Raw genomic sequence first — 27,931 nt, forward strand, 5'->3', positions numbered from 1 at the left:
CATGCTGACGCAGCTACCTAATTGAACCATTTATTATTATTTCTAAAATCTGAATAAAATGCTTACGTTACTCATAATCTATGTTGGCAGAAGAACACTATACAGACATCCATCAGCACTATGCCACAAGTGTTTTCTTAACTTAGTCAATTTGCAAATTACAGTTACAATAAAAATTACATATTACTTCATTTTAAAATAGCTTTACAGGTGTGAACTGCTGAAAATATTATATTACAGGGAATGCACGTAGTAGAAAGCCATTATAAGTCATCTAACAAGTATTAAATGGAAAATGTAAATCCCGACAGTGAAATGTTTCAGTAACATGTAAGAAGCAAGAGAGATTAAACAGTGGGTGGGTGAAAGGGTTCATGTGAAATTTCCTTATGGAAAGCAGCTATATTTTTTTCACTGAAGTGAAATGGTGTAAGTTGTCGTAGACTTTGGCCACTGTGATGTTGAAACATCATGTTGTGCAGAGAACTCATTTAACTTCACCACATTAATTGTTTACTGACCTTCATTCTGTGCTTTTCTCTTACTTTGTATGAGAGTATGTACAATAACAGGCAAACTTTACATAGAAAAATATAATCCTTTTCTATCCAGTTTTTAAGTCTGATTTTTGTAACTCAGTATTAATGCAATTAACATAGTCATTTCTGAAGACATTTTAATGCAATATAGAGTTTATGTTTAAAAGCCACCTCTAAAAGAAAAACATGTTTTAATGAACAATTTATGGATTATTCTCATTGTTTCATGATTTGCAATTTATTTTCTAAGATTTGAAAGAAAATATGAAATAATGAACATTATCTTTTCAGGAGTTGAAAATATTGCAGAACTATCAAATATGTGATGAGCATAAGGAAAGTTGGTATTATTCATCACAAAAAAGCAATGTTAAAGAATCAGATGAAAATACATTTAAACTTCATTACTTCGGTGCTTAATAACAGGTAAATGGGAAAAAATAAGTCTAAGCAAAACAAGAAAAGTTGCAGTGCAGCCTGAATTTAAAATGTTGAGTGTGCTGGTTCTCCTAGCAGTGAAAAGAGATCTTGTTTTGTACTTTTTACTTTAACATGTGTGGTATTGTTCCTCACTCTCAGTGGAGCAGAGCAGGAAGGTTGTAATCATTGCTGCTTGTCTGAATGTAAAAAACAAATGGTCATGGCAAAGAAGAAGAAGAGCTCAGTGCTCCTGTACCTCAGTCCTCGCAGCAAGTACAAAAATGTGTACTATAATGCCAGATCTGTCATATGAGGTCAAACAAAAAACACTGAGAAAGTTGTCAGTTAACTTAGTTGGTCTCTACCTTCTATTGTTTTCACACATGCCTTCCTGTAGTAGTTCTGTATGCACATTTCTAATTGATAATAAACAAACAGTGCCATATAAATGCAAATATTTTTTACCAAGCTTGAAAAGAAGATGGAGCTGTCATACAATATAAGAGGACAAATGAATCTAGTTAACATTGATCAGCTATAAATGAAATGCAGGAGGAACTACAGTAGGATTAGTATTAGTATTTTTTTAGAAGGAAATTGGTAACCGAGTAAAATTGGCATTTTTTTTTCATTGAGATTTGCAAGTACTTCAATTTTTACACGCAAATACGCATATCTTGCATTTTTGTAAGGTATGCAAAAAAATGCATATTTTGCATTCTGTCATTTTCAATTTGGTTGACAGCTGTAAATATGTAAAGTTTTGCAAGAGGTTATTAGAAAGTTGGCTGGTTTGTAGGAGGAAAACAATCATTGTTTTTCAGTTTCAAATGTTCTCAAATGGCATCTTTACCACTGGCTTTGTTGCATTTCTTTCATGGAGCGGTGGCAGTGTCAAGTAAGGAAATAACCTGCAAGCAGTGTGAGGCTCATTTGTTGAAAGCAAGTCCGTTTGTTTTCAATTGGCCATGTGGAGCACTCAAACAACAACAGTTATATTGGTAAAAAAAAAGCCCTAGTAGGTTTTGAAATGAATTGGCAACTTATAACACTTACTCAAAATGTACCCTTCATTCTGTGCTTTCCGAAGTACATATACATCTTTGGTGAGGACCTTTCATCTCTCTGTAATTTCTCTTCCTTGCAGATGGATGCTGCTAAAATGATCATGCATACTGTATATAGAGCTGAGGTTGTTTGGCCTATGAGTTTCTGGTCTTGTTAGACAAATGGCTGCTTAATGCAGTTAATATGAAACATGAATAGGGAGGACTCTATTGTGGTTGTCTCTATAGGTGGTTATGTGAGATGTATTTTCGTGGCCAGTAAGAATACCTGTATTGTCTTTGCAGGAATGACAGTCTAAAGAAGAACCAGGATCTGGAGTTTGAGCGAAACAGAGAGCGATTTGAGTTTCTAAAGGTATTTCCCCCCTTCCCCCCCCGGTGGTATATATGGATGGATGCTACAGAACAGAACAAAAACTTTTTACAGTAAAGGTCTTGGGGCTGCCCAAGTGGCTGATCCAAGAAGGGCTTCTGCATTTCAAAGTTGTGATAAACTGATTTTTATTCCTCAATGGTTATGTGTGCATGTATTCAGTTCGGATACACAATTGTCAGTTATGGTTGTGTTTCTTATGTTGTGTGTGGCTTCACAATGACTAACATTGACAGTTTGTTTAAAACAAAGAAATACAGGGAAGATGCCTTTGCAGTGAGCCGTTAAGCTCGTTAGTGTGATAGAGGAGTGAAGCCCTGTGATTATGATGTCAAGGAGGTACATGCGTGATTATGTGATCTCTTTGGTTTTCAGTGGGGGTCACAGGCTTTCCACAACATGAGGATCATCCCCCCAGGATCGGGGATTGTTCACCAGGTGAACCTGGAATACTTGGCCAGAGTGGTTTTTGACGAGGATGGACTCTATTACCCAGACAGTCTTGTTGGCACAGATTCCCACACCACCATGATTGATGGGCTGGGTGTACTTGGCTGGGGTAGGCCACCTAACATTGAGTCTACTTTTAATGAGCTCTGCTGTTTTTCCACTTTTCCTTCCCTTAATATAGGTGCATTAGTGGAAGGAAGCACTCAGTGCCATCAGACCCTGCATATCTTCGGCCGTGTTGTGTGATTTTAATTTCTTACGTGCATTGAGATGTCCCAGCAAGGTGGTATGCTCGTGAAAGTTACTGTCACCTGTTGATCAGTATTACCTTGCTTTTCCCCCCAGGCGTTGGTGGGATTGAAGCTGAAGCTGTGATGCTGGGACAGCCCATCAGCATGGTGCTGCCAGAAGTAATCGGATACAGGCTGGTTGGAACTCCCCAACCTTATGTCACTTCGACAGACATTGTCCTAACAGTCACTAAGGTAGGATAAGAGTGCAGTGCTTCCCCTGGCACTACTCAGCTGCTGCTTAGCCAGGAGGAGCTGGTTTGAGGAAGCAGATTAATATGTCAGAGCCTCCTTGTGCAGATGAGGAATATTAGTTAAAGAAATTAGAAAAGGAAACTTTCCTCAGTGTCTGATTGACGAGAATTCATGCGAAACATTTTTAGTTCATGCCGTCGGTAGTAGTAAAGTCTTTTAAATAATATTGCAGTTTGATCACAAATTGCAAACTTCAACGGTCATATTAAGCACCTACTCTCCCTGTGCCTTGCAAAAGTCATTTTCATCTGTTTGTGAAACATAAAATAATAAAGGCTAGGATGTAGAATGTGAACACAACAGCTGGTTCAACTTTAAGACCGATCGTAAACGGGACGTTTAAGAGATGATTACACAGAAATTACACAGAATTCATTGTGGGCTGTTCTGGAACCTGATGTCTTGCCTTCCCTGAAGTTAAGGCACACAGTAGGGCCACACGATCGAGAGCAATCATGTCTGTCCTCTCTGCTCACAGCACCTGCGCCAGGTTGGGGTTGTGGGGAAGTTTGTGGAGTTCTTTGGTCCAGGTGTGGCTCAGCTCTCCATTGCTGACAGAGCCACCATCGCCAACATGTGCCCTGAATATGGAGCCACAGCTGCCTTCTTCCCTGTTGACCACATCAGCATTAAGTATTTGGAGCAAACAGGTATGGACAGAAACCTCACTGCCTGTGCTTTGCAGGTACCTTCTGTAAACTGGTCTTTATTGAGGGTATTTGCCTTACTGTCACCTTTTTGCATGAATTGGATTTTAAATCCATATATTTAAATCTATATATATATAAAAATTGTATTCTTGAATCAGCAATCACGTTTTTATACCTCTCACACTTTATATTCCTAACCCAGTCTGGGAGAAACGACACTGTTAGGTCATTTACTTCTTCACTGGCACTGATGCAGAAACACAGAAGCAGGGATCTTGTCATTAGAGAACGAAGAAGCTATAGCTGACAATTCTAGAGGCTCACAAGTTCCCAGTTAGTGACAGGAATTGCTTCACTACTAAGCCTGGATTCAAAGTGAATCCCTCCACACTATAGTGTAAAACCTACAGTATATTGCAGTTGGAGGTTATGTACACTGAATTAATTTCTACACAGTGGCACAGTGCTTACCATTGCTGCCACCTAAAGCTGGGGTCCTGGGTTAAATTCCTAGGGTGCTATCTGTATGGAGTTTGTAGGTTCTCCACATGTTCTTGCATGTTTCTCTGGGTGCTCCCGTTGCCTCCCACAGTCCAACGACATACTGGTAGGTTAATTGGCTTCTGAGAAAATTGGCTCTGCTGTGAGTGTGTGCGTGTTTGTGTCTGCCTGCTCTGCAATTGACCAGGGTGTCTCGCCCAGGGTGTATCCTGTCTTGCGCTCGTTGCTTGCTGGGATAGGCTGTGGCTCCCCCACAAGTCTGAATAGGATACAGTGGTCAGAAAATGAATGGTTGGATGTTACATAATACCTATTTCTTTTTTATACACTTTTTACAAAGTTGTGCATTATATGTAGAATGTTTAACCTCTGCTCAGAATTCTATTCCAGAGGGTTAGTGCATTTGTCACTTTGTAAAAGTTGGAACGCAATCGCATTTAGTTTCAAGTTCAAGCTTCAAGTTTATTGTCATTATACTCATACACATATGTGGTATAATGAAATTATATTTAGCTATCTCTCAGATGGCAAGAAGTACAAAAAACACAAAAACAATACAATTGTTTAAGAAAAGAAAGAGAAAAAAACAGGCAATGTGCAAAACAACATCAGATATGCAAAAGCGCATTTAAGTGGTTAAACTTAAAATTACAAAATGGGGGTAGCAAAAGGAAAAAAGAAAATGTATTGATTATCAGTCAATAATAAAAGTTTTCCAGAAGTCTGTGAAGTTGTATTCATTCAGCTTTATATAATTGTTATGTTTGAAATTGCTTTATGGTCAATTTGACAAATCCTCATGATCACAAAGGACCTTTAATAGGATTTTTTATAATAAACAGTAAATTTATTAATTTTTTATTTACTGTTACATATTACGTATTTATAATTACAATTTTTAATTACATATAATTAAATAATTGTATATTTATCTTTCTGACGACTGGTTTTTAAGGTTTTTGCTTTAGGGATTTCCTTAACCTCTTTTAGCGCTCTCTTCTGGAACACAAAGGGACCGTATTGCTCTGTCTTCCATAACAGAAATACTATATAGGCTTGCAGCTTCCAGCTAATTTCATAGCAGAAAATTAAAAGATAAGAAACTATATGCATAAATAATGTTCAGAAAATAAAAAGAGTAAATCTCTTTCTTTTAATAAATACAGTACCTCCAGCACATACGGGAGAATGTGTTTTTAGCACTAATTCAGTAGCTGAGCCAGATCACTGAAAGCCTCTCCAAAATTTATCGGTGTTCATATGAAAGATTTCCTGTTAAAATGTGATAAATAATCATTTCACCTCTTTATTCACAGACTTACTATATTCATTTTAGATTTTCCCCAATATCTATCACCTCTCTGTGTTTTGGTTCAGGGAGAGATGAGGAGAAACTGATTTACATTCAGCAGTACCTCAAAGCAACTGGAATGCTGAGGGACTTCAACGACACATCCCAGGACCCGGATTTTACACAGGTACAGTACAGGTGTGGGAAAGAAATCACTGGGGCCAACACCGTCCCATCAGAGCTTTTGTATTTGTGTAGGTTTCAGTGTTAGCTTTGCAGATTTTTTTGGGTGGGAGATATTTACGGACGAATTATTGTAAGAAGTAGATAAATAATAATAATAATAATAATAATAATAAACTTTATTTTATATAGCACCTTATATATAAAGGTGACTTCTCAAAGCGCTTTACCAGATGACAACAACTATAAATAAGAAGAATACATAAGATAAAAGAACATTTACAATATAAAGAGGAGACCGTGGATGGTGGTACTAAGAAAAACAGAGGGGTGAAGAATGGAATAAGTTAAGTAAAGGATGCAAATGCAAAGTAAATGCAAAATTGGTTGTCATTTACCATGACAACCATCATTTACTACCATCAGCTCCTCATGCCAAGCCACGACTGCATGAAGATGGCTGATTATTGGTCCATTATTAATATCACCGGTTATGTTACTTTGCAAGGCAGCTCCTATGCAGCAACTAAATAAATGTTTCCTGTCACCTGACTGCATTGTTCCTCTTGAGAAGATACTAGTCGGACTCAACCCCCCTTGCTAACTGTCTCCCTACCCTGCTACTTTGAAGGTGTAATCTGGCTGAAACAGCATCTAGCATAACAGTAATGTAACATTACCTCTGTCACATCTGAGTCCTAACTGTCCTGTATGTGTTGCTAGCAGAAAATGTTCACAGCTTAGAGTGGAGTTGAGCTTAGAAAAACAAGGGTATCATGGCAGAGGCAGCTCCAGTAATTCATCATCCTGTCCTTGTGTCCTCTGGCTCTGAGACCCTGCTGTCTGCTTTCTGTGCACAGGTGGTGGATCTGGACCTCAGCACTGTGGTCTCCTGCTGCAGTGGCCCGAAGAGGCCCCAGGACAAGGTGCCTGTGCTGGACATGAAGGAAGACTTTAAAAACTGTTTAGGAGCAAAGGTAAGACGCCACCTCTTGATTGGGATAACGCAGACCACTTGCTACAATTCACAAGGCTTGGAAAACCCAAATGTTCAGGTGAAGGCAAAAATCTGGAATGGTTGTCCACAGACATACAGGATTAAAGTTCTTCTTCTCTAAAATAAAATACAAAATGTCGCCACAATCTGTAAAGCTTTCACTTACCGCCAATATTTTTGGACTTGGAGCAGAGCTTGGCAAAAAAATGTTATCCTCAGAAGGACCGTTTAAGATTCAGAAATTTCTTTTTGGGTTTGGAGGCATTTTATGTCAATTATGTAGCCAGTAAATAAGATACTTAGGAATTAACAATATAAAAAATCCTTAATATGCTACTGTAAACAGAAAAGAAAAATGTGATTGGGTAATAATGTCAGTAGAATTGTTTTACAGTTATTTGATGTAAAATTCTAAAATATTTTGCAATGCTTCAGTCTTTTCTAGGAGGATTTGTGGCTGGCCGTAGTATCTGCAGTCTGGTTCTAACCTTTGAAGCTTTTTTGTAATTCTGTTTTGAGGAGAAAAGTTTAGAATCATTTTACTTGAAAATGATATTAAAATAAATAACATTTCTGATTTTTAGCAAGGATTTAAGGGATTCCAGGTGCCCCCTGAGCATCACTCAGTTTTGGTCTCCTTCAAGTACCTGGATGCAGAGTATGAGCTGTCGCACGGGTCAGTGGTGATAGCAGCCATCACCAGCTGCACCAACACCAGTAACCCCTCTGTCATGCTGGGCGCAGGTACAGTACCTTCTCTGCATTGTCACTTCTCTGCCGCATACAGCACACGGACTGTGCCGTAATTTAGTGACACCACTCTCACCTCGTCTCATTTCTCTTTCGTTCCACCTCAAAAACCCAATTAGACCCAGCCCTTGCCACGTCCACAGCGGCACTGCAGTTATTCAACAGGCTTGCAAAAAGGCAGCTAAGAAAAAGACCGAAAAGTTCAATTGAAAAGTCTTATTTATCTGTGGTGCCGATTCTTTACCTGCTTGTTCAATGTGCAAGTTGGTTACAGAGAACTCACACTGAGCAGACAAGATGACATTAGGAAGGGTTTCAGTGAGCATCAAGGCTTGTTGGGTATCTAACAGAAAGACTGTTCAGAATTTGGTCGTTTTCAAATATTGAATTTTTTTTTTGTCTAATTATGCTTCCCTGCATGTGACTTTTTGCTGTGAATTTGAATAAACCTTGGCTTTTCAGGGATCTTGGCGAAGAAGGCTGTGGAACTCGGACTAAATGTGAAGCCGTACATAAAGACGAGCCTGTCTCCGGGCAGTGGCGTTGTCACATACTACCTGAAGAAGAGTGGAGTGATGAGTTATCTCTCTGAGCTGGGGTAACACAAAATTCACTTTAATCCTGTCCCCCCAGGACATTCAGCAAAAACATACAGTAGTAGTGTTCTGGAATGTGTTTAAAGGTTACTTATACAGTGTCTGCATGAAGCTCCAGATCTTTTACGATTTGTCAGATATTCATGTTCTGTCAGATCAACATCAGCTTTTGGCAGTGCCAGCTGTACCTGTTCAACTTGACCACTAGGTGGTGCACCCTTGGCTACTAAATGGTGGTAACTACTATTGAGCCTAACAAACTGCATTAATTATATGTATACAAATGTATGTTTTTATTCTTTTTTTTTAATTTTTTAAAATATAACTTCCTAAAGGTGAATTATAAAGGTCATAAGAACATTCTGCTTAATTTATGTGAGTTAATGTGATCAATTGTAGAAAACAGGAATTTGGATTAAATAATCTAGTGAAATCAATAAAGTATGGAAATTTCAAACCTTCATTGAGGGTACATAGCTTAAAAGCAGACAACATTCACGTTGTCATAAATAAGTGGAATCAAAACTTTCTTGTGAATGTAATATTTTTTGTACATTGAAAACACTTTCTCACTTCCATGCATTTTAATTGTAAGGCTCAGAAAGGAATGTCACTCATTTCTGGGAAGTCATTATGTTCATTAACGTGTATATTACAGACCACCGATTCTATTTATTCTGTTATAAAGTTAAGATTTATTTTTCTTAACTAAAAGTGTTTTTTTCATTTGATTGCCATCACCCTTCTCACTCTCCATCAAGGTAGACTTTTTTAAAACAACAGCGTACCATAAGAAAACAAGACAAAGCCATTCAGCCCATCATTCAGCTCATTCAATAGTAGTTAAGTGGTCCAAACTTCTCATCCAGCCATGTTGTGAAAGAAACTGGAGTATTGGCTTCAACATGTTGGCAGGGTCTCTTGTTCCACACCTCACAACCCTTTGAGTACAGAAGTGTCTCCTGTTCTTGGTTTTAAATGTGCTTTAATGTAGTTTCCACTTGTCCTATGATTCTTCTTTCCCTTTTTATTCTGAAGAAGTCTGCTGGGTTGACTTACCCCCTAACTCTTCTCTGTTCAAGCCTATAAAGTTTTAGTTCCTTCAGCCTGAATGTCCTGAAATTCCTTTTCTTTTATTAAAGCACTTTTATGGTGACACTAGTAAAGTGGTCTGGACAGCTGTGAAGCAGGTACATGTGTGAAGTTTCCCTTGACTGAGAGTGAGAAATTGTTGTTATAAGGAATAGGTAAGGAATAGTGGTTCTGCATGTAATAAACCTGGATTAAGTGTGGGGTTTTTCAGATTCTCTTCTTCTCCACAGGTTTGAAGTTGTGGGTTATGGCTGTATGACCTGCATAGGGAACAGTGGGCCCCTCCCAGAGCCAGTAGTGGAAGCCATCAACAAGGTACAGGGTGCTCACTGGTGCCATACAGCTCTTATTGGAAAAACATGCTCTTTAAAGGGTGCTTTGTTAATTTAAAAGAAATATGGAACAATCTTCAGAAAACAGGGTGTAATGGTTAACTTGGTATAGGATAGATCAGATTCAGTAATTTAACCCAGATCTGCACTGGGTTTTTGAAGTCTAGGCCCAGGTCCAGTCTGCATTCAAAACAGATCGCTATGTTTTTGCTAGGTTTGGTTTAAACCATTAAAGACTTTATCAATAAAGACACCGTAAAAAAAACAACATGCACATTTCAAGTGCTCAAGAAGAAATGTTGTTCTGGTGATTTTATGATTATCGTTGTTGTCAGAGCAACCTGGTGGCTGTGGGAGTCTTGTCGGGGAACAGAAACTTCGAAGGTCGCGTCCATCCCAACACGCGCGCCAACTACTTGGCTTCCCCTCTGCTGGTCATCGCGTATGCCATCGCCGGCACGGTGCGGATAGACTTTGAGAAGGAGCCATTGGGTGAGCAGCCACAAGGCAATTTTTTATACTCAAGGTAGCCTTGAAGTAAAACAGACCCAGAATTTTTAAATGTAGCTAACATCTGTTAACACGCACATTCCATCTGACGAACACCTCTCTATATGGGGCAAACAGAGCGCTGGTGGATTTTTTTGTGTTAATTTTGCAGCACTTGATTGATTACTTGATGTGTTTTCCCCCTGTTGTGGGACATGTTTTCAGAAAGAAGCAGTAGCTGCCACTGGCTAGTTTCCACTTGAGATTTTCATCAAGATTCACAAAACTCATAATACACCTGACAGATGCTACAAACCTATAACACATCAATCCCTATTGAAAATAGAGTAAGGGGAGTGGAATTGTTTTTGTTATGAAAAAAATGACCCAAGGGAACAAAATTTCACCCGAGCAGAGCTTTCTAGTTAGGAGTATACTGTAGATCATTTCACAATTTACAAGCCACAATACTAGCAGCCTTTTGGAGGAGGGAGGCATAGAATAATTCCCTACCAACTGTTTTCATAGGTGTCAGCCCTCAAGGTAAGAACGTCTTCCTGAAGGACATCTGGCCAACCAGGCTTGAGATTCAGGAGGTGGAGCGGGAGTTTGTCATTCCTGCCATGTTCAAGGAGGTCTATGAAAAAATTGAGGTAAAAAATAGTCCAGGGTTCTTATAGAAAATGGAGTAACTGAATTATGTACAGGCAGTATACAATCACTAACTGAAGTTTGAGAGTATTGCAATGAATGTCGCAGCATACAGCAGGCACATTTCAACGCAGCCTGATCACACTGATACATAAACCTTACTGCATCTAGTTGAGACAAAATGCTAAAATGCACTTAAAGTGTATGTACAGAAACTCATATTACATGTCAGATTTTCAGTAATGGGGAAAATAAAGTCTAAACTGAGCTTCAGAGTTAACTGTGAAACAGCGTTTTCATCAGTTGGAGAACATTTTCATGGATGTTCAGTTTACCAACATCAAATAGCATCTAAATAGAGGTTATTTCTCAGTGTTTGCTATTCAAGAATGAATTATTTGAATATACCTTTATTTGAAGGGCTTTTTGTGATAGATTCATTTCTTTGTAGTATGCTTGTTGCTGCCTTATGGGATGACAGAAATGAGAAAACACTGCCTATGACTGTGAATAGTCTTATTCTAAAATGTTCTCTCAATGCCTTAGCTAATTACATACATGTATGAAAATTAAGAATAAGAATTTTTAAGACTCAAAAGACAAAGTTTTTTACACTAAGGGAGATTGGTATTTGGAACAAGCTGCCCATGCATGTACTGTCGTTGTTGATTCCACTCGACTTTTCAAGATATGGTTGGCTATTAACTAAAAGAGAAAAATGGTTTGTAAACCTTTTTTTATATATTGTATACAAATAAGAGAAGAAATTGCTTCATTTTTATAAGATGCTCAGGCTCTGCCTGTAACATGTCTCTTTGTCATTTGTTAAACCTCACTTCTAGTAGAAGGTAAATGCCGAAGACAGAGTTTCTGGTTTCATTGAATGTGATCTGACTGTGGTCTCTCTGTAGAAAGTAAATGAGCAATGGAATGCTTTAAAAGCTCCCTCAGAGAAACTTTACACCTGGAATCCCAAATCGACCTACATCAAACCTCCTCCTTTCTTTGATAATCTGGTGAGTGCACATTTAAACTCATAGCTTCAACAGGGTATTTAACTGCCAAAAAACTTCCTTTTGTATGGTAATTAATGTAGGACAAGAATATGACATAATAGACAAATTATCAGTTATAAAACATTCTGTGGAAAGAATTTAATGGGCTTTGGAGACCTGGTACTTGAGGTAATGCTTAGTTATTAATGAATTAACTGTTTAAGTGCTGAAAATGTCATCAAGCCTTTACATTTTTCAAAAATGTTGTCTGTACATTTTTTCAGGTAAGAATGAATAGGGTCTTTCTAAGTATTATGACAAAATAGGATAGAAAATGGATAAAACAAATGAGAAATGAGGTGGAACACTTCAATCAGCCAAAACAATCTTGTATATTCTAGTTCCCACACAGACACTCTTGGAAGCTATGCAATGATATTACCAATCACTATGCTTTATTTATTTGTAGTGCATTCTCATTTAACATTGCTCTGACATTCCTTATGACTTCCCAACGACACTCCCAGCTTTCATTTGCCTGTTTATCTTCAGCTCTTGATCCTGACCACCCACATTCAATATCAGCACCCCGACATGAGGAGACTTGTCTCCTTCATTGTGAAAACGCCTCTATTATTTTGCCTGATTACCCGTTGCATCTCTTCTCTCACTTGTTTTCTGTATTTTCTGTTCTGTTCATTCATTATTTGCAAAAATGATGTAAAAAATATGAACCATACCAGCCAGTAATCCCCGACACTGGTGAAGCGTAGTTCCAGCCTTGATATAAGACAAGGTTCTCGTCAGTGATGTTGTTCAGACCAGTTAAATAAAACCAGATTGAGTAGTAATCAGTGTAAAACAGTTTCATATATCCTTGAATTAATCAAGCTTATATATTCCAGCTGTGAGTTAATTGCAGTAACATCCGTCCATTTTCTAACTGCTTTATCCAATACAGGGTAACAGGAGAGATAGAGCCTATGGGCACAAGAAATTTAAAAAAACTAAATTAATATGAAATATCCATCCATTTTCAGTTAGCTCTTTACCCTGACAAGATCGTGGTTGATATTCACCAATCCTATAAACAGCCATTAAATCGCTATGAAAACTATCTCATGGTTATCTGCCAATAACCTTTGTCCTACAGACTCAATTAAAAAGACTAACAGCTGTAGGGATAAACGATGACTAACTACAGAAAATGCCTTTATTTAGAACCACTTTTTCTGAAATTGATCAGTTCCGCACTTTCTGCTAGACTGTTAGGGAAACATCCTTCCCCCAGATAACAAAACAAATTCCAGAAGTCCCACACCATTCGGAACCAGAACTCAAAAGAGCTGCCAGCCCCGTATGCGATCTCTTGTCACAGCCTGAGGAATAGAGAGCAAGCCTCTCAAATAGTAATACGATGTCATTGCCCTAAATGTTTGTAAAGGTTTTGCAATTTGTTATTGCTTTGGCCAAACTGTAATTCATTGGTCATGGAAATTAAACTCCTTGAGTTTGAATTTTAGAAGCAGCTTGCTCTGACCAGCTGCACCTCATCAGCTGTGCTTATTCGTTGTTTGGGTTTCAAATGCACTGACCTTCCACCTTGGCTATTACAAGCTACTATAAAGAAATAAAGCTGGATTTCTTTCCATAGACTGTAGAGCTGCAGTCGCCCAAGTCGATCACTGATGCGTATGTGCTGCTGAACCTTGGGGACTCGGTGACAACGGACCACATCTCTCCAGCGGGGAATATTGCACGCAACAGCCCTGCAGCACGTTACCTCGTAAACAGAGGGTGAGAGACGCTTTTTTTTCACCACACCAGGCAGAGTGCATGTGAGCAAACAAAGCAAGCTGCTTGGGACTGGTGAAACTGCAGGGTTCAGACATTTCCAAATCCCCTTTTTTCAAGTCTACACATTGGACAAAATAGCCATTGCTTTGAGGACATCATGTTGTAGCTCTTAGAAGTCTGTACATAAGTAAAGGTATTTTTGAAAATGTAGACAAAGATACCATAACTGCACAATACTGTTCTCAAGCATGCTAAATGTGCTTTTTTTGACAGTTGTGTGTATTCTTACAAGAACAGGTGAACAGCTGCGTCAGCACGCGTAGGCTGCAAAGGAACAATAGGTTTATTCCATGCTGAAAAGAGAAGAAAGAAAACATAGCGTTTAGGCCGTGGAGCCTTCTTCAGGTGTTCTCACAAGAACACTTGATATTGTACTGAATGATATATTTATACTGTACTACAATATATGCTTTCAAGCTTTAGCAGTTATGGAATTTAAATTTACTAAATCAGTAAATCCTAGCAGGGGGCAAAATGTAGTCAAGTTAGTAGTTCTGCAGTGTTAATTATTTATAAAGCTTCTCTCGTGGCCATATGCATTTCAGTGATGGTCTTTTAATTTAAAGCGGTGTACATGAGAAAGTGCTATTCAGCCTGTTCAGCTTCTTAAGTAATGAAAAGCTAATTGATCCAAGGATATCTTACTGTTACATATTGAAAGAAGCCAAGATATCAGCTTCAACAATGTGGGTGGTTGGCATGTTCCAAACTCTTTACTTGGCGTAAGAAAGTGCCTTCTGCTCACGGTTTTAATTGCACTTCCACATAGTTTGTATTTGAGCATTCTGGTTGTGATTGACTGTTCACTTTGAAGGAATCCTCTGGGTTGACTTTGTGAGCTCCTTTGAGCATTTTGAACATTTGTATGAGCTCCCCTCATAATCATCTTCGTTCGACACTATACAGGATATGTTCCTTCAGTCTGTGTAGGACATTCTTTTAAGCCCCGGGATGTATTTGGTTGTTCTTCTCTGGACTAATTCCAGACCGATAGTATCTTTGGCACTTGAACTCTAGAGCTTGCATGAGTAACCATTTAGAATCTAGATGTTTTGATAGTTTACTGCATTTGGGGTTTTGTGCAGCGTCTTTCAAAATGACAAACAAGAAAAAAACTGTTTCTCTAACAGTAGTTTGTTGTTATATACATACTGCACTATGTTTTGTCTTGAACTGCCCTCAGTGTCAAAGATCAGTCGGGTTATACGGTGTGGGTTCCAGACTATCCAGACATTTTCAGACATTGATTTTCCAAGTTGCCTCCAAGCTACAAAAAATAAATGAGTGAACTGAATATGATTAAAGTGGTGTGTTTGTAGCTAACAAAAGGTTGCAAAGAGAGATTTTTATTTCACCTGGGAAAGAATCCATGCATATTAGTGTGAAATATTAATGTGTAGCAGTCCTAAAATAATTAGCATTATCCTAGTTTATCACTATGACCCAGTTCAATTTCAATTTAGATATCCAAAGCAAATTCATCATGTAAGAACAATGAAGATGAGCATTTTGAAATCAAAACTGATTTATCAAATTGTATCCCTCTTTTGTTTATAAAACTAAAATTGTTCCTGAAGTCAGATATAGTTCCCTTTTTCTAAATGATTTTTTCTCCTTCAACTGAAATTTGACAATCTCTTGGACTGAGAACACCAGAGTTGCCTTTTCCCTTACTTTGATCTTCAGAGCAGAATCTGAGCACCTGCCCTGGGATGTGTGATCAGGGCTGCCTGCTGTAACATGTGGCTTTTTACTTTACAGTTTGTGCCCCCGTGAGTTCAACTCTTACGGATCTCGCCGTGGCAACGATGCTGTTATGGCAAGGGGCACTTTTGCAAATATCCGTCTTTTCAACAAGTTCCTGAACAAGCAGGCACCAGAGACTCTGCACATACCTTCTGGAGAAACGGTACTGAAAACATTGGAGAGGAGTAGCTCTTAACTGCTTCATTATCAGTCTTTCAGCTAAATAAAGGTGTGCTGAGGTCTGTTGAAGATTAGTCACCTGGGATTACTAATTGACTTGTGTGCAGAGAACCATCATGGTAGACAAAACGTAGGCACAGCTGTCTTTGTAAGGATGATTAAAGCCTGTAAAAATCCCTCTCTAGACAGTCTGCCAGACCTTTTTGTCATGAAAATATTTGAGTGATATTGAGCATGAGCTGTATGTTTTTTTTCCAGATGCAATATATACTATTTGTCAGAATGTCGCTAGTTGTATTAGCAATGCGATGGTGCTAGATGTGTGCTAAGAATCGGAAGAATTCAGCTAGCTGTTGCTTTGCTACAGTATCGCCACCCCAGTACAGTGCAGTAGTCTTGATGTTTTTGGCACTTGTCTCCTGGAACAGCTGGATGTGTTTGATGCTGCTGAACGGTACCAGCAGGCTGGGTTTCCTCTCATCATCCTGGCAGGAAAGGAGTATGGTTCTGGGAGCTCCAGGGATTGGGCGGCTAAGGGACCATTTCTGCTGGTACAGCTTTGGTGTTTTCCATCCTCCAACTTCAGATTCCACCTTACCAAACAATATTTAGAGTCTTAACAGTCATTACAAGAAGGGGCAGATGGGTAACCTTTTGTTCTGTTTGCCTTGCATTAAGATCACATCAGATCACTTTATTGGCCATATATAATTTCTTGTATTAGGAATTTGTCTTTTCACATACCCCAACTTGCTCTCCATGAGAGCAAAAAACTGTTAAGTTAACACCAAAGTGTGAATTACAGTGTATCTTTACAAAGCTGACAGCTCTCTCATTTGTAAACATTCCTATGTTCTATAAGGGGTGAGAGAGGAGAAATATTTTACAGTTTAGGATCTGTTGTAAATACTTTACAGTTTAGGATCTGGTGCCTAGAGGTTTAAAAACACAAGTTACAAGATCGAGAGAAAAAAACATTTCTTAAACAAATATTAAGAAGTGCTAGCCTGGAGAGTTTTAAGTTAGTTTTAAGTTTGAAATGAATTTTGAAGTCGGATAGAGACAGGGAGACTTACACAGTCTTAGACAGAGCGTCTCTTTGGGAAGTCCTGTTGCCCACTATATGGCAACAGTTGTTATGGTAATAAGCTATTAAAGCTTTATGAATTTTCAACTAAACAAGAAAAGTAGTTATTACATAAATGCTTCCCAGGAAAAGAGGCCTGTGGTGTAAAAGCGTATACACAGCAGTCTTTTCATTTTTCTGTGTAAATGTGGCTTGGTGCAGCGTGACAGACCCAGCAGCTGAGTGTTTGCCTTCCCTGCCTTCAGGGCATCAAAGCGGTCCTGGCGGAGAGCTACGAGCGAATCCACCGCAGTAACCTGGTGGGCATGGGAGTCATCCCGCTGGAATACCTCCCTGGTGACACAGCTGAGTCGCTGGGCCTCACGGGGAGAGAGCGCTACACTATCGTCATCCCTGACAAACTCACGCCCCGGATGATTGTCAACATCAAGGTATACTCGTTGTGTTCAGTCCAGAAAATGGCTGCAAGCGCTCGGGTAGATGGCCGTCTCCAGCTGCCAGGAGTGACTTGTTCTGTGTTTCATTTCTAGGCTTCTCACAGAATCCTTCACCCTCATGTAACTTCCACTCTCTGTCGTTAGTCTTCTACACTCTTCTCCTCAGCTGCACATCCTCCAAAGTCCTGTCTCTAATTTCTCTTTAATTTTTAATAATCCAAAGTTTACGTGTTCTTCAAGCAAACAAGAGAACAGGCAAACAGTTTAATCCAACTTGAACTTCCATTTGCACACTCGTGCTTTCATTTAGAACATCTCACATTGTTAACACCTTTTTAAAAAAATACATTTCCGAAAGGGATTTTCTAAGTATCTCTGGGAATGGCTGAAGATGTTCTTTCACATGGGCTAGATGCAAATATGCTAAAAACGCCAAAGGTGTTGTGTGTTATAGTTTCGCCTGGTGATAACAGTTGCAGGTAGCTGCTTCCTGACACACAGGAAGGGGACCTGACTTAAAATGGTTCTGGCTCTGCTTCTGTCATGCATTTTCAACCGAGCATATGCCTGTGATTTCACTGTGCAAGTCAAACGAAAGGTTTTAATTAAGTAAAATTACTTCAGAAAAGGTATAATAAATGCAAGTGTTTTCAAATATTATATCTTTGATTTAGAAAAAAAATGTGAGTGTAAAGACAAGATATTTATTATTAGTGGCAGGGGCAAAATCTGTTTTTACTTCTTCTTGATGGATTATAATTAAAACAGGTATTTTGTAGTGGAAGTGATACATTGTTAGCTCAGAAACATCTTAGGCTTGGTTGTCTGAGATATCAGGGTGTCAAGGTAACAGAAAAGTACAAAATGAATGGGCCTAACCCTAGACCGTGATAATGACAAAACACCCATAATTATATTTAAACTAGCCTTGGAGCAGTTCCCCCTGCATATTTTAAAGGTATAATAACCTTTTGCTTTGAAGATTTTTTTTTCTCTTGCAAATGTTTATAAAAATAATACATACAGTGCAGAGAAAAATGTTGTGAACCCCCTACTTTGACCTACAGTGCCAATAAAAGTCTGCACACCCTTTTCAAAGTAACACATTTTATGGCCTAAAAGCCTGAAATCACAACAGTTTGTAATATATTTTACCTTTACAATTGTAACACACAAAACAATAATAACAAAGTAACACACAGCCTCCAAGTGAAAAGCAAATGCTCAGACATTCTGAAAAATAATTACAATTTAGACAGGGGTGCCCAAACTACGTGTATTGTTTACCTGTTACCCAGTTATTTAAACACGACTGAAATTACCCCCTTAATTGTGCAGTAAACTATGGGTTAACATATTGTTGAACATACATTGATTCTTATGATTTATTTCTTCTTCACCATTGTATCTGAGAAACCATTAAATTGGTGAAGGTAACCCCTTTTGACTATTTAAGCAAATACCCAGTGTTGAATAAACAAGGGTATTGCAGCAGTAATTGTATTGCAGTAAATTGTAATGTCTAGAATTATTTTGGGGATGTTCACAAACTCTGCACTGTACATGAATTTAGTATTCATTCATGTTTGAACAGAAGCATCTGTACTGTGAAGGCAATGATCCCCTAAGATTGGTCTGATTAGAGATTTTAGTTTCTCTACTGCCGAAAGGACAGGCAGTCATCTTTGCCTACAGTTTAACCACTGTTTAACGGTTTTCTTCTTGGCTTCATCAGCTGGACACAGGGAAGGTCATCCAGGCCCTCGTGAGGTTTGACACAGACGTGGAGCTCACATATTTCCACCACGGAGGTATCCTCAACTACATGATCCGCAAAATGCTGGAGAAATAGCGGAGGAGCCGTCAGGTGCAACAGAAGCTGGAAGTAACATCCTTGATCTAGGGGGAAAGCTCACAAGAGAAAGGACTGACACAGACACACATTTCTCTGTTTTCTTTTGACCTTTGTGATTTTTAAATTAACCTATAGTACACATAATTTTTTTGCCTGTTGGAGACAACAGTTGAAAGAGAAGGGAACACTGGATGTTTTTTTGAATGAGTGCAGATACCTCAGTGTAAATGCCATTGCCAGCACTGGTTGACTTCTTGCCCTACCTCATTGTCAAATTGTCTTCAGTGTCCCAGATAACAACATTTTGTTACACTGGGTGCCTAGTCATTCGTCCTTGTGCCATTGGCTTTGGTCGTTGGGTTTCCCTGACCGATCCAGTCTACTTATTTTCTTTTAGATGTCGCTTTTTTTGTCAGTGTACTTGTGGTTGTTTACTTTAACCCTTCCTTTTAAATCATGAGCCAATATTTTAACAAAATAACAGAGAAATGTGGCAGTTCTCAGCATTATTAGCAGGTAGTTACATACACAGTAAAGACTTCTTCTAGCATATCATCTTTGTGTTGCTAGGTCCTAATCAGTGCTCCCTAGATGAATTTATGTAATGCTCCTAATCACTTATTATTAAATCTGTAGACACCAGCAGAACGTGAGGTCTGTCATTTCTTTATGGTATGGTATGCTGCTTATCTTCGGTTGATCATGGTATAGGTAAATGTGACAGTATGGTTCTATCCTGAAATCTAATTAAATGTATTTTCAAATCATTTATACAATTTGCTTGATTCTTTTTAACCCTTATTTCCTTGTCAGCTAATTTTATTCATGATAAATGCTTACATTTGGATTGTCAATAATGCACTTAGTTTTATGATTATTATGGAATCTACTTTTAGAAAAGAGGATTCACAAAAGTGTAAGACAACTGCAATGGCTAAGTTGTGGTTTTATTAACTGCAAGTGCTGTTTTTCTTGTTACTAAAACATTATTAAGTTCTACTCCGAACAATATTAATAATGACATAGAACCAGGCACTCGTTTAATGTTGCAAAGATGGGTAATGATAAAAAAGTATTAAAAGAACATTTCAGCTGCCAAAATTCATAACAACGCAAACATAACGTAGTGAAAGTCACCTGTAGTGGTTGTAAAATATATGTATTATTTTTTGTTTGCTAGATCAACATTTCTTAGTGATGAGTATATAAAGTGTTTACTATGTTGTAACCAGGACATTTTCAGTTCAAACAGGACATAAGGAAAGCTCACAGATGACTATTTAGCCATTTTTAAGGTACTTTGCAGTTATGTTTTATTCAAAAAGAGTTCTTTTCCTCAGGCTCAAAATTTTTGATTGCTAGTGTTGCCTGCTTTTATGAATGTTGTATTTTTTCAGGCTTTCAAATGGCACACCAAGACAAAAAATTGAATTGTGCAGGTCAGGTTTCTAATTTCTAATGAATTTCTAAATTATATATTTTTCCAATACAACCTACAGATGGTACAAAAACGACATGGTGTTTCATAGGTTGAGCTCAAATCCAGATGTTTGAGCAGTTCCCCTCTTTTCTCTGTCCAATATTATTGACTAATCTTTTGATAGACCCCCGTATCTGTTATCACATCCCTTCACTCCATCCTTAACTGCCAAATATGGATACTTTCATTCTGTTAATACTAATTTTATATATAGCAAGTCAGAAAACAATAAAACATAATATTCTTTGGGGAGATGGATGTTTTCAGACATATTTCAAGGTTTAAACCTTTATTATATTCTGAATGTCAAAGAACTGCTCCAAAAAGTAGCTTAAAATAAGAAAATAAGTGTAGGAATTTTTTTAAGGAGTGGTAGTTACCCACCAAAATATACAGCTTCATATCTGGAATAAACATTTTCTTGAGATGTGATTTAGAAGATTTGGGAGACACTGCAAAACTTTTGCAGTCCTGGACATTGAAGGTACTCTTGGTCATGTAAGCCATTTCTAAGTCTGATGTAAATTTCCTAAGGGTGGTCAAGAGATGAGGAGCCAGTCATCTCTAACAGGCCCACACCTCACATGAACAGAAGAAAATGATCACGTAGTTGTACAATCAAGACAAGAAATATAACAGAAAATCAAATTAGCTTAATCACTGATGTTGTCGTTGATATTTAAAAACAGTCATTTTATAACAAATATGAATGTAGAAAACCATTTAACAGTACAGGAACCTGGAAAAGTGACAGGCACTTGAAGTTGAAAACAGGTGACGAAACTCTTCCCTCTGCTGCACCTATCATTAGTTGGTGTCATGGCGGCTTTCCTCAGCCTGATTGCCCAGGTGACTAGGGTCCATGAGAAAGGGCCCTGGCTGGTGAGGATGGCTCCCTTTCTGAACCTCACATTGACAGTCTTCCACCATCATCACCACTTTGGTGACTTGTAAGGAGCCCTTGCAGTTAAGTTGCACAGTCTTCCTGGTGAACCTGACAGGGAAGCAGTATGAGCAGAAGGCGTAGTGGCCGTCTTCATTTCCGGGGACGTGGATGGAACTGCACTTCCCAAAGCACAGGTTGTTCCTGAGCACCATATTCTCACAGTTATCATGGGCCACCGTCTAGAAGTGCAGAACAACATGCGGGTCAGTTCAGCATTCATCCACCATCTACCTATATCAGCTTGTGGGAGGTACGGACACTTTCATTCTATTAATATGTCAGCACTACACCTTTTCCTGCTTTACATTTTTTTTTTATTTAGTAAAACCTTAACTTATGTACTGTGTTCCTATAAGAATAGACAAATACAGGTAGCTGGAAAATCCTGTAAGAACACTGAATTTGATCTAGTTCACATTACATTCATCATCAACTCCAATTTAACATTTTAAGAAAAAAAGGTAGACAGCAGGGTGTGCTGGAACTAGAGATTTTAAACTAGATAACGTTTTTTTTCTTACCTGTAAAAAGGGCAGGGCCTGACACGTCTGCTGCAGCACTTCGATGTTACTAATGGGTAAGATGGTATGGGTGTCCGATCTTCTCCTGAACAAGAAGTGGTCCCAGAACATTTTGGCATTTTTAAATTGAGAAGCTGATGCTGGATCCCTGAAACTGTCCGAAGGAGTCGGTTTCACATCGCCGCGCAAACTGTTGGTAATTAAGCGGCTGATGCGTTTTGTTCCTAAATCATCAGACCTTAAACCCTCTAAGCGCAACTCCAGAGAGTGAGCTGCGGGCATTTTCCCCAAAGACGCCGCTAATCTGCTCCCCACTTTATTATTGGTCCCGTGGGTCTGGTTGGGAAAATTTTCAATCGCTTTTCTCAGTCCCCTTGCAGTACCTTCGTTGTAGGTGTTGGTAAACAGATCTAATACCGAATCCCTTTTATGTTGTTGGTCTTCTGATTTTCTCCATACATCGTAGCTGTGTATGGTCCATCCTTGAATCTCTGTCTGGACGGCAGTTATTACCAGAGCAATAACGGCTGTGGTAAACATGATTAAACATTAATTTTTTTTCCTGGCTGCTCCAGAATGCGTCGTCCGATGCGTATGCGGGAGCACTTTTGTAAAGCGGGGATAAAAAGACCCCTTCTTATGTGAACTCGGAAATTCATTATCTGCATCAGTGTCAATGGGGGGTGTATCAAAACTTCACAAACAAGGTCTAGATTTTAATTATGATAAAGTACGTGTTTATGTTAACCCCTTTGTCACATCAGTGTTTTGCTAGAAAGTCCCTCTTTGAAGTTGTTTTCTCTCTAAACAAACAGAGAAATGTTTATTGTGGTGTCTAAAGCCTATGCATATTGGCCGATTTAACACTGGTGTAATGGGTTTTGCATGCGTATGTTCCCATACTTTCGTATACAGAAAATGTAGCCATCGATAACAGAAATACATAATATCTGAAGTCAAAATATAGTATTTAGGTCTGATACTCGGTTGACTTCAACGTATTCAAGTTAAACCGATTGTAATGAACAATATACGTGTGTAAATAAAGTTCCCCATAGTTACAAAGTTAAAATTAGTGGGCCAGCCGCTGATTTCTCCTTTAACAGTTGCTTTTAAAAGCTCGTCAAAACCATAAGCAAATTAGACAAGTCAAGTCTGGTCTGCGAATTAATGGGCAGTTTGTAACCAATTTTGTCGTTATGGCGAATTAGTTATGAACTACTCAGACAGATGAGGTAAGAAATACGTAATGTAAACGAGCGTAGTTTCTTAAACTTTCAGCTGAAATTCTGTGTGATTATAATTTTTTTTTTAAATTTAAAAATTTTCCGAAGTTCATACCACCCTTTGATGAATTAGATAAAGTCGATAGGTTTGATGCAATGCATACATATTCGTCAATCTGAAACGTTTTAATTAACATATTAAAACAAACGTATTTTTATTAGCCTGTATTGTTTCACTCTTCTTTATAAATACTGTAGAGACCTGTTCAATGCAATACCAACCACAGCGCCACCGTGTTGCTTAGGTAACAAAGTATAACAAATACTTAAAAAATAAGCGATGCAGTACTGAAGGAAAAATTTGTGGTCTGAATAGTCCCAGATAGAGTTGTATAATGGAGGAAAACTGCGGTCTTTGATTTTAATTTCGAGCGAATTTTTAATGGGCCGGTACAGTGGTGCCGTGGATAGTATTGCCACTTCTGGACCTGGGTGCTGTCTATATGGAGTTTGTACGTTCTCCCTGTGTTTGAAGGGGTTTTCTTACTTACATACTTCATTTTCCTCTCACAGTCCAAAAATATAGTGGGAGGTTAACTGGCTTCTGGGAAAATTGACCATGGTGTTAGTGTTTGTGTCTGTGTCTGCCTTGTCATTGACCAGTGTCCTGTCCAGAGTGTACCCTGCGTTGCACCCCTTGCTAGCTGGGATAGTAAATGGATGGACCATTTACAAGTTCAATGGAAACCACAGGTTTTTATTTAAACTATATATAAAATCTGAGGTTTACATTGAAATTTTAAATTTTCAACTGTCTCTCCATTTTCTAACTGCTTCTTCCAATATAGGGTGCCTGCCTTCTTTTGCAGGTAAACATTATTAAGGCATTGCTTAAAGCATAAGGTTTGTATGAAAGTGCTCATTCAAAGCTCAAAAACCAAGAGCCGAGACAATATAAAAGGGTTAAAAAATTGATTCATTTCTGGCTGCTGGAAACATAACAAAGATATTTCTGGTTTACAGGACAGACCACAAAATAACAACTGAGCATATAATTACAGTTTATTTTTAATTATAGTCATCAATATAATATCCCACTTGTGGCTTATTATACTTCTTACATTATTATGTGATTAAGAAGATGGCAACTGAGAATCTTTAAATCTGAGATACTCATGAAAAGTCCTTGGTATTACAAAAACACGTACATTAATTTAATTTCCACATCAGACAAACAAACTGATGCCCTGGAAAGGAATTAAGCACCACATCATGTGCAGATAATTTTTCTGCACTCAGGGATTTTTTAAATGAATGAGTAATACATTTCTGAAATATCGAATGTGACAGTCTCACGTATCCTTTTCTTACAATATCTTTTTCTAAGAATATTTTATTTCTCTGACCAGGTAAATCTTGTTTGTTGTAAAAAACTGTCTGTGCCACACTTGCACTATACCATATAATGTATAATTACAATATAACTATTACCAGTCAGATATGAGCCTCAGGGACATTCATTTACAGTAAAAGTGTGGAAAAGTATCCATCACTGTTGATGTGGCATAATAATACTCATGTTGTTGGTTTCCTTAAATGTGACTGTTTAGTCTATATAAGAAGTGTATCTGTGCCTTTATATGGTAATAGAACAATACTTATAGTAATGTTTGTTCTTTTTAAAAAACAAAACATAGACTATAGAAATTATTATGTACAATTTCTTTTCATTAGACAATTGTGTATAAAAGAAATCTGATTTTAATCATTTATCTATATGTATTATTAAAAACAAAAGACTATATGACAATACAAGATACCAAACACAGTGTCTGAAACTTCGTTTACGCCACTTTCTACAATATATAGTATAGTCATAACTGCGAGGCAAGGTGAAAGTTCTCAAGAAGGGATACATTTTGTGCTAAGAATTCTGAGGCTTGTGCATTCCAATCTTCCTATATTCTGTGCTGCAGGGGCTGCTACCACTGCAATACCCAGTTAATCTGTGCAGTTACTTAAAATGCCTGACAGACTTTAGGAGGGACATCTGCACTCTGCTGAGTGTGGACCTCACACTAGAAAGGAGGTGACAGTTAACACTCCACATTGAGTAGTGGCTTTATTGGGTAGCAGATCTGTGTCTGCCACCCACACTTCAAAGACCTAAGAGGAAAAGGATTTGAAGAAAGAGAATCTTCCAAAGACTGATTTCATTGTAAACAGTCTGTGGGATAAAAAGAAAATTTAAACACATGTGTAATTGTGTGTCTTTTTTTTATGGTAAGAGTGCTGAACACTCAAATATGTTAAGCAGGACTTTGAATGTAATTGGGATAGCAAAGAGGGGGCTAGGTATTATTTTGTTTGCAAAATAGCGTGTTCACAGAGAGCATTTTATGTAAATAAGGCATCTTGGCTCCTCCGTTTATGCTCCTTGCATGGACTGAGGACATCAATATGGTATAATTTTTTGTAAGAATCATGTGACAATTTCAGAGGGGTCATAAGTATTAGACATGCAAATTATTTGAAGAACACATTAATTTGAATTAATTTGGCTGAGATTTGTTTTAAATTAAAATAATCCATTTCTGGATTTTATATGATCTGGTTTTATTTTTTACAAAGTTAAAAAGAGAGAATGTATTATCTGTTAAGCAAAATGAAAGTAGTACCATGTTCAGTTTCATGGTTCAGAGGAATTTTGAGGCTGTTTCTACCTGATGGGATTTATGAACTACTTGATAACTGACATATTTCTCTATCATTTTATTCTGGAAGGTAATTTTTAAATAACAGTGAAATAGATGTAAGACATAATATTAGACACACTGAAGATAGTGAGACACTTACGTCCTCTGTTGTCATAAACTCTATTTCATTATTAACTTGTTCTTGTGATGGGTTATTTGAACAGTTTTAGGACAGTTCCTGTCATTAGTATAGCATAGCGTTTTGCACCGCTGTACAATTTCTTTGAAGTTTAAATTCCTATGTTTCACAGAGAATGCTATGCTATAAAACGGAATGTTATTGAGGTCATTTTTAAACTAAGTTTGAAATTTGCCAATAGTCTGATATAAGAGACTTTTCCCTATTTGAGGTTCTTCTGCACTCTTGTCTGCGGGAGACACTATAGCTTATGTTTTTATGAAATGTGCACTCAATGATTTAGTATGTTGTAAAGATGGTATTTGGCATGTGCTTCTTAGCAGCTGTGAATGCTGCTAGCTAGTGGTACTTCAAAGATGATACTACTGTATGTACAATAATCTATGAGCCTTGTTTCTAGTAGTACAATTTCTTGTTACAGTATAAATTTAAAATGTTACACACTATTGAAATCTCAAACATCAAAACTGAGTTAAAGTATATGTAAACATATAAGAATTTCATGAAGCAACTCTGACCTGTTATTGATTCACATTTGAGAGTTAAATTTGCCACTTCTTTTTGCAGGGCTATTTAACAGTACTGTATGTGCAGTGTTGCAATCCTGAGATGCATTTTGCCATTTTATTACTGGTGCTTTGTGTTGTTATAGAAGTAACCTTAACTACCACTGGTTTTATGAAACGCATCTTTAGTTTTTAACCTTGCTTAATTAAAAAATAAATAAATATGACTCTCTTGATTTAATGTCCCTTCATGCCTCTTATCTTGGTGCCTGTGCTTTGGTCTTCGTTCAGCTTGCGTGCTGCTCAGGTCCTAATGTAACATATATAGTGATGTCTTCTCCCCTTCTTACAGTCTTTAACTTGCCACTTCCCTCTTCTCCACACCAGCACACAATTCTTCCCTGCCTTCCTCTTCACCCTGGGAGGCCCCTTCCTCCAGTTTGTGAAGGTCACTGGCTCACCTCCGACCCACTCCCACTTTCCGATGTTTTCTCTGTCATTCAGGCCTAATGGGCAGAGGGAGACAAATGAAAATTTTCAGTCTTTTTCTTAATGTAGTGAACGTATTTGAAATTATTTTTTTGTTATCCACTTTTTCTGTTTACTCCCCTGATTCCTGTACCCTTCCACAACCCTTTTAAAACCAGAGATGCACGCACAGGAATGGCTTCTGTGAGCTGCAGACCAGTCACTTTGTTTTAGTCCTGTACAGTGTCTCTTCTGATGGACACTCCTCCAAGTCATGTTGGTTCATGTGAAAGCTGCTAGAGATTTTTGTTGGACATCCCCATAAAGCTGGTTCAATTTGAATGTGTCACTTGCTTGCAAAATGTCACACAAATGTCACAGACCAGGGAAACACAGATCTATGTGAACTGTGGCAAAGTACAGTTACAATCCAGTGGTTAACAGCGCATATCCCCATCTGTGTGGCTTGGTTCACTTTGCAGGCTGAAAATGATCTACTTAGGAAAGGGGTCAACAACCCTTCCAGTCTTGGAAGTCACTGCAAATCATCATTTTTTTTTAAAGCAGCCAGCCTGCCACTAATCACCAACCTGGTCCAAGATCGGTATATCTGATTGAGACATCTCTGGGATTGATGTCTTATTGCATATTGCGCCTGGCTCAGCTGATGTGAGCCCAGTAGAGCACCTGTGGGATGCACTGGACCGACATATGATGTGGGGATTTGTGACCATGTACACATGCATCTCCATGAGTGGAATACATTTCCCTAGCCAGATTTAAATGCTCATGTAATGGTGATGCCA

The 27,931-nt window shown here is 38.2% G+C and overlaps 3 protein-coding genes across 8 annotated transcripts in view; 1 reads left to right on the forward strand and 2 right to left on the reverse strand.

Moving 5' to 3' along the window:
* The window catches only part of aco1 (aconitase 1, soluble), a 32,842-nt gene extending 12,992 nt beyond the window's left edge, over positions 1-19,850 (forward strand). For all 3 annotated transcript variants that reach the window (XM_006629721.3, XM_015344951.2, XM_015344952.2), the window contains exons 5-21: positions 2,312-2,381; positions 2,775-2,958; positions 3,195-3,334; positions 3,873-4,044; positions 5,923-6,023; positions 6,880-6,996; positions 7,601-7,760; positions 8,229-8,364; positions 9,685-9,769; positions 10,122-10,278; positions 10,804-10,928; positions 11,838-11,942; positions 13,576-13,718; positions 15,540-15,687; positions 16,133-16,255; positions 17,037-17,222; positions 18,964-19,850. In XM_006629721.3, the coding sequence (XP_006629784.1) occupies positions 2,312-2,381; positions 2,775-2,958; positions 3,195-3,334; positions 3,873-4,044; positions 5,923-6,023; positions 6,880-6,996; positions 7,601-7,760; positions 8,229-8,364; positions 9,685-9,769; positions 10,122-10,278; positions 10,804-10,928; positions 11,838-11,942; positions 13,576-13,718; positions 15,540-15,687; positions 16,133-16,255; positions 17,037-17,222; positions 18,964-19,080 (2,269 nt within the window). In that variant the 3' untranslated portion in view covers positions 19,081-19,850. The remainder of the gene's footprint in view (positions 1-2,311; positions 2,382-2,774; positions 2,959-3,194; positions 3,335-3,872; positions 4,045-5,922; positions 6,024-6,879; positions 6,997-7,600; positions 7,761-8,228; positions 8,365-9,684; positions 9,770-10,121; positions 10,279-10,803; positions 10,929-11,837; positions 11,943-13,575; positions 13,719-15,539; positions 15,688-16,132; positions 16,256-17,036; positions 17,223-18,963) is intronic.
* Positions 19,851-20,387: 537 nt separating this feature from the next.
* LOC138238465 (cerberus-like) lies at positions 20,388-23,191 on the reverse strand. The gene is made up of 2 exons (XM_069189675.1): positions 22,031-23,191; positions 20,388-21,688 (listed from the first exon to the last, which is right to left on the reverse strand). Exons 1-2 carry the CDS (start codon positions 22,568-22,570, stop codon positions 21,371-21,373), a joined length of 858 nt encoding a protein of 285 aa, XP_069045776.1. The 5' UTR covers positions 22,571-23,191; the 3' UTR covers positions 20,388-21,370.
* Positions 23,192-24,306: 1,115 nt separating this feature from the next.
* Positions 24,307-27,931, reverse strand: part of frem1a (Fras1 related extracellular matrix 1a) — a 60,794-nt gene continuing 57,169 nt past the window's right edge. For all 4 annotated transcript variants that reach the window (XM_015344957.2, XM_006629720.3, XM_015344956.2 and 1 more), the window contains one exon: positions 24,307-27,163. In XM_015344957.2, coding sequence (XP_015200443.2) covers positions 26,961-27,163 — 203 coding nt within the window. In that variant the 3' untranslated portion in view covers positions 24,307-26,960. The remainder of the gene's footprint in view (positions 27,164-27,931) is intronic.

The sequence above is a fragment of the Lepisosteus oculatus genome, chromosome 1 (assembly GCF_040954835.1).
Source record: "Lepisosteus oculatus isolate fLepOcu1 chromosome 1, fLepOcu1.hap2, whole genome shotgun sequence".
Taxonomy (NCBI): domain Eukaryota; kingdom Metazoa; phylum Chordata; class Actinopteri; order Semionotiformes; family Lepisosteidae; genus Lepisosteus; species Lepisosteus oculatus.

Excerpts from the sequence above, each read along its gene's own strand:
- LOC138238465 (XM_069189675.1), bottom strand. The coding sequence starts at position 22,570 with ATGTTTACCACAGCCGTTATTGCTCTGGTAATAACTGCCGTCCAGACA. Across the intron at positions 21,689-22,030 it reads AGGCCCTGCCCTTTTTACAG|ACGGTGGCCCATGATAACTG; the intron begins GTAAGAAAAAAA and ends CTGCACTTCTAG.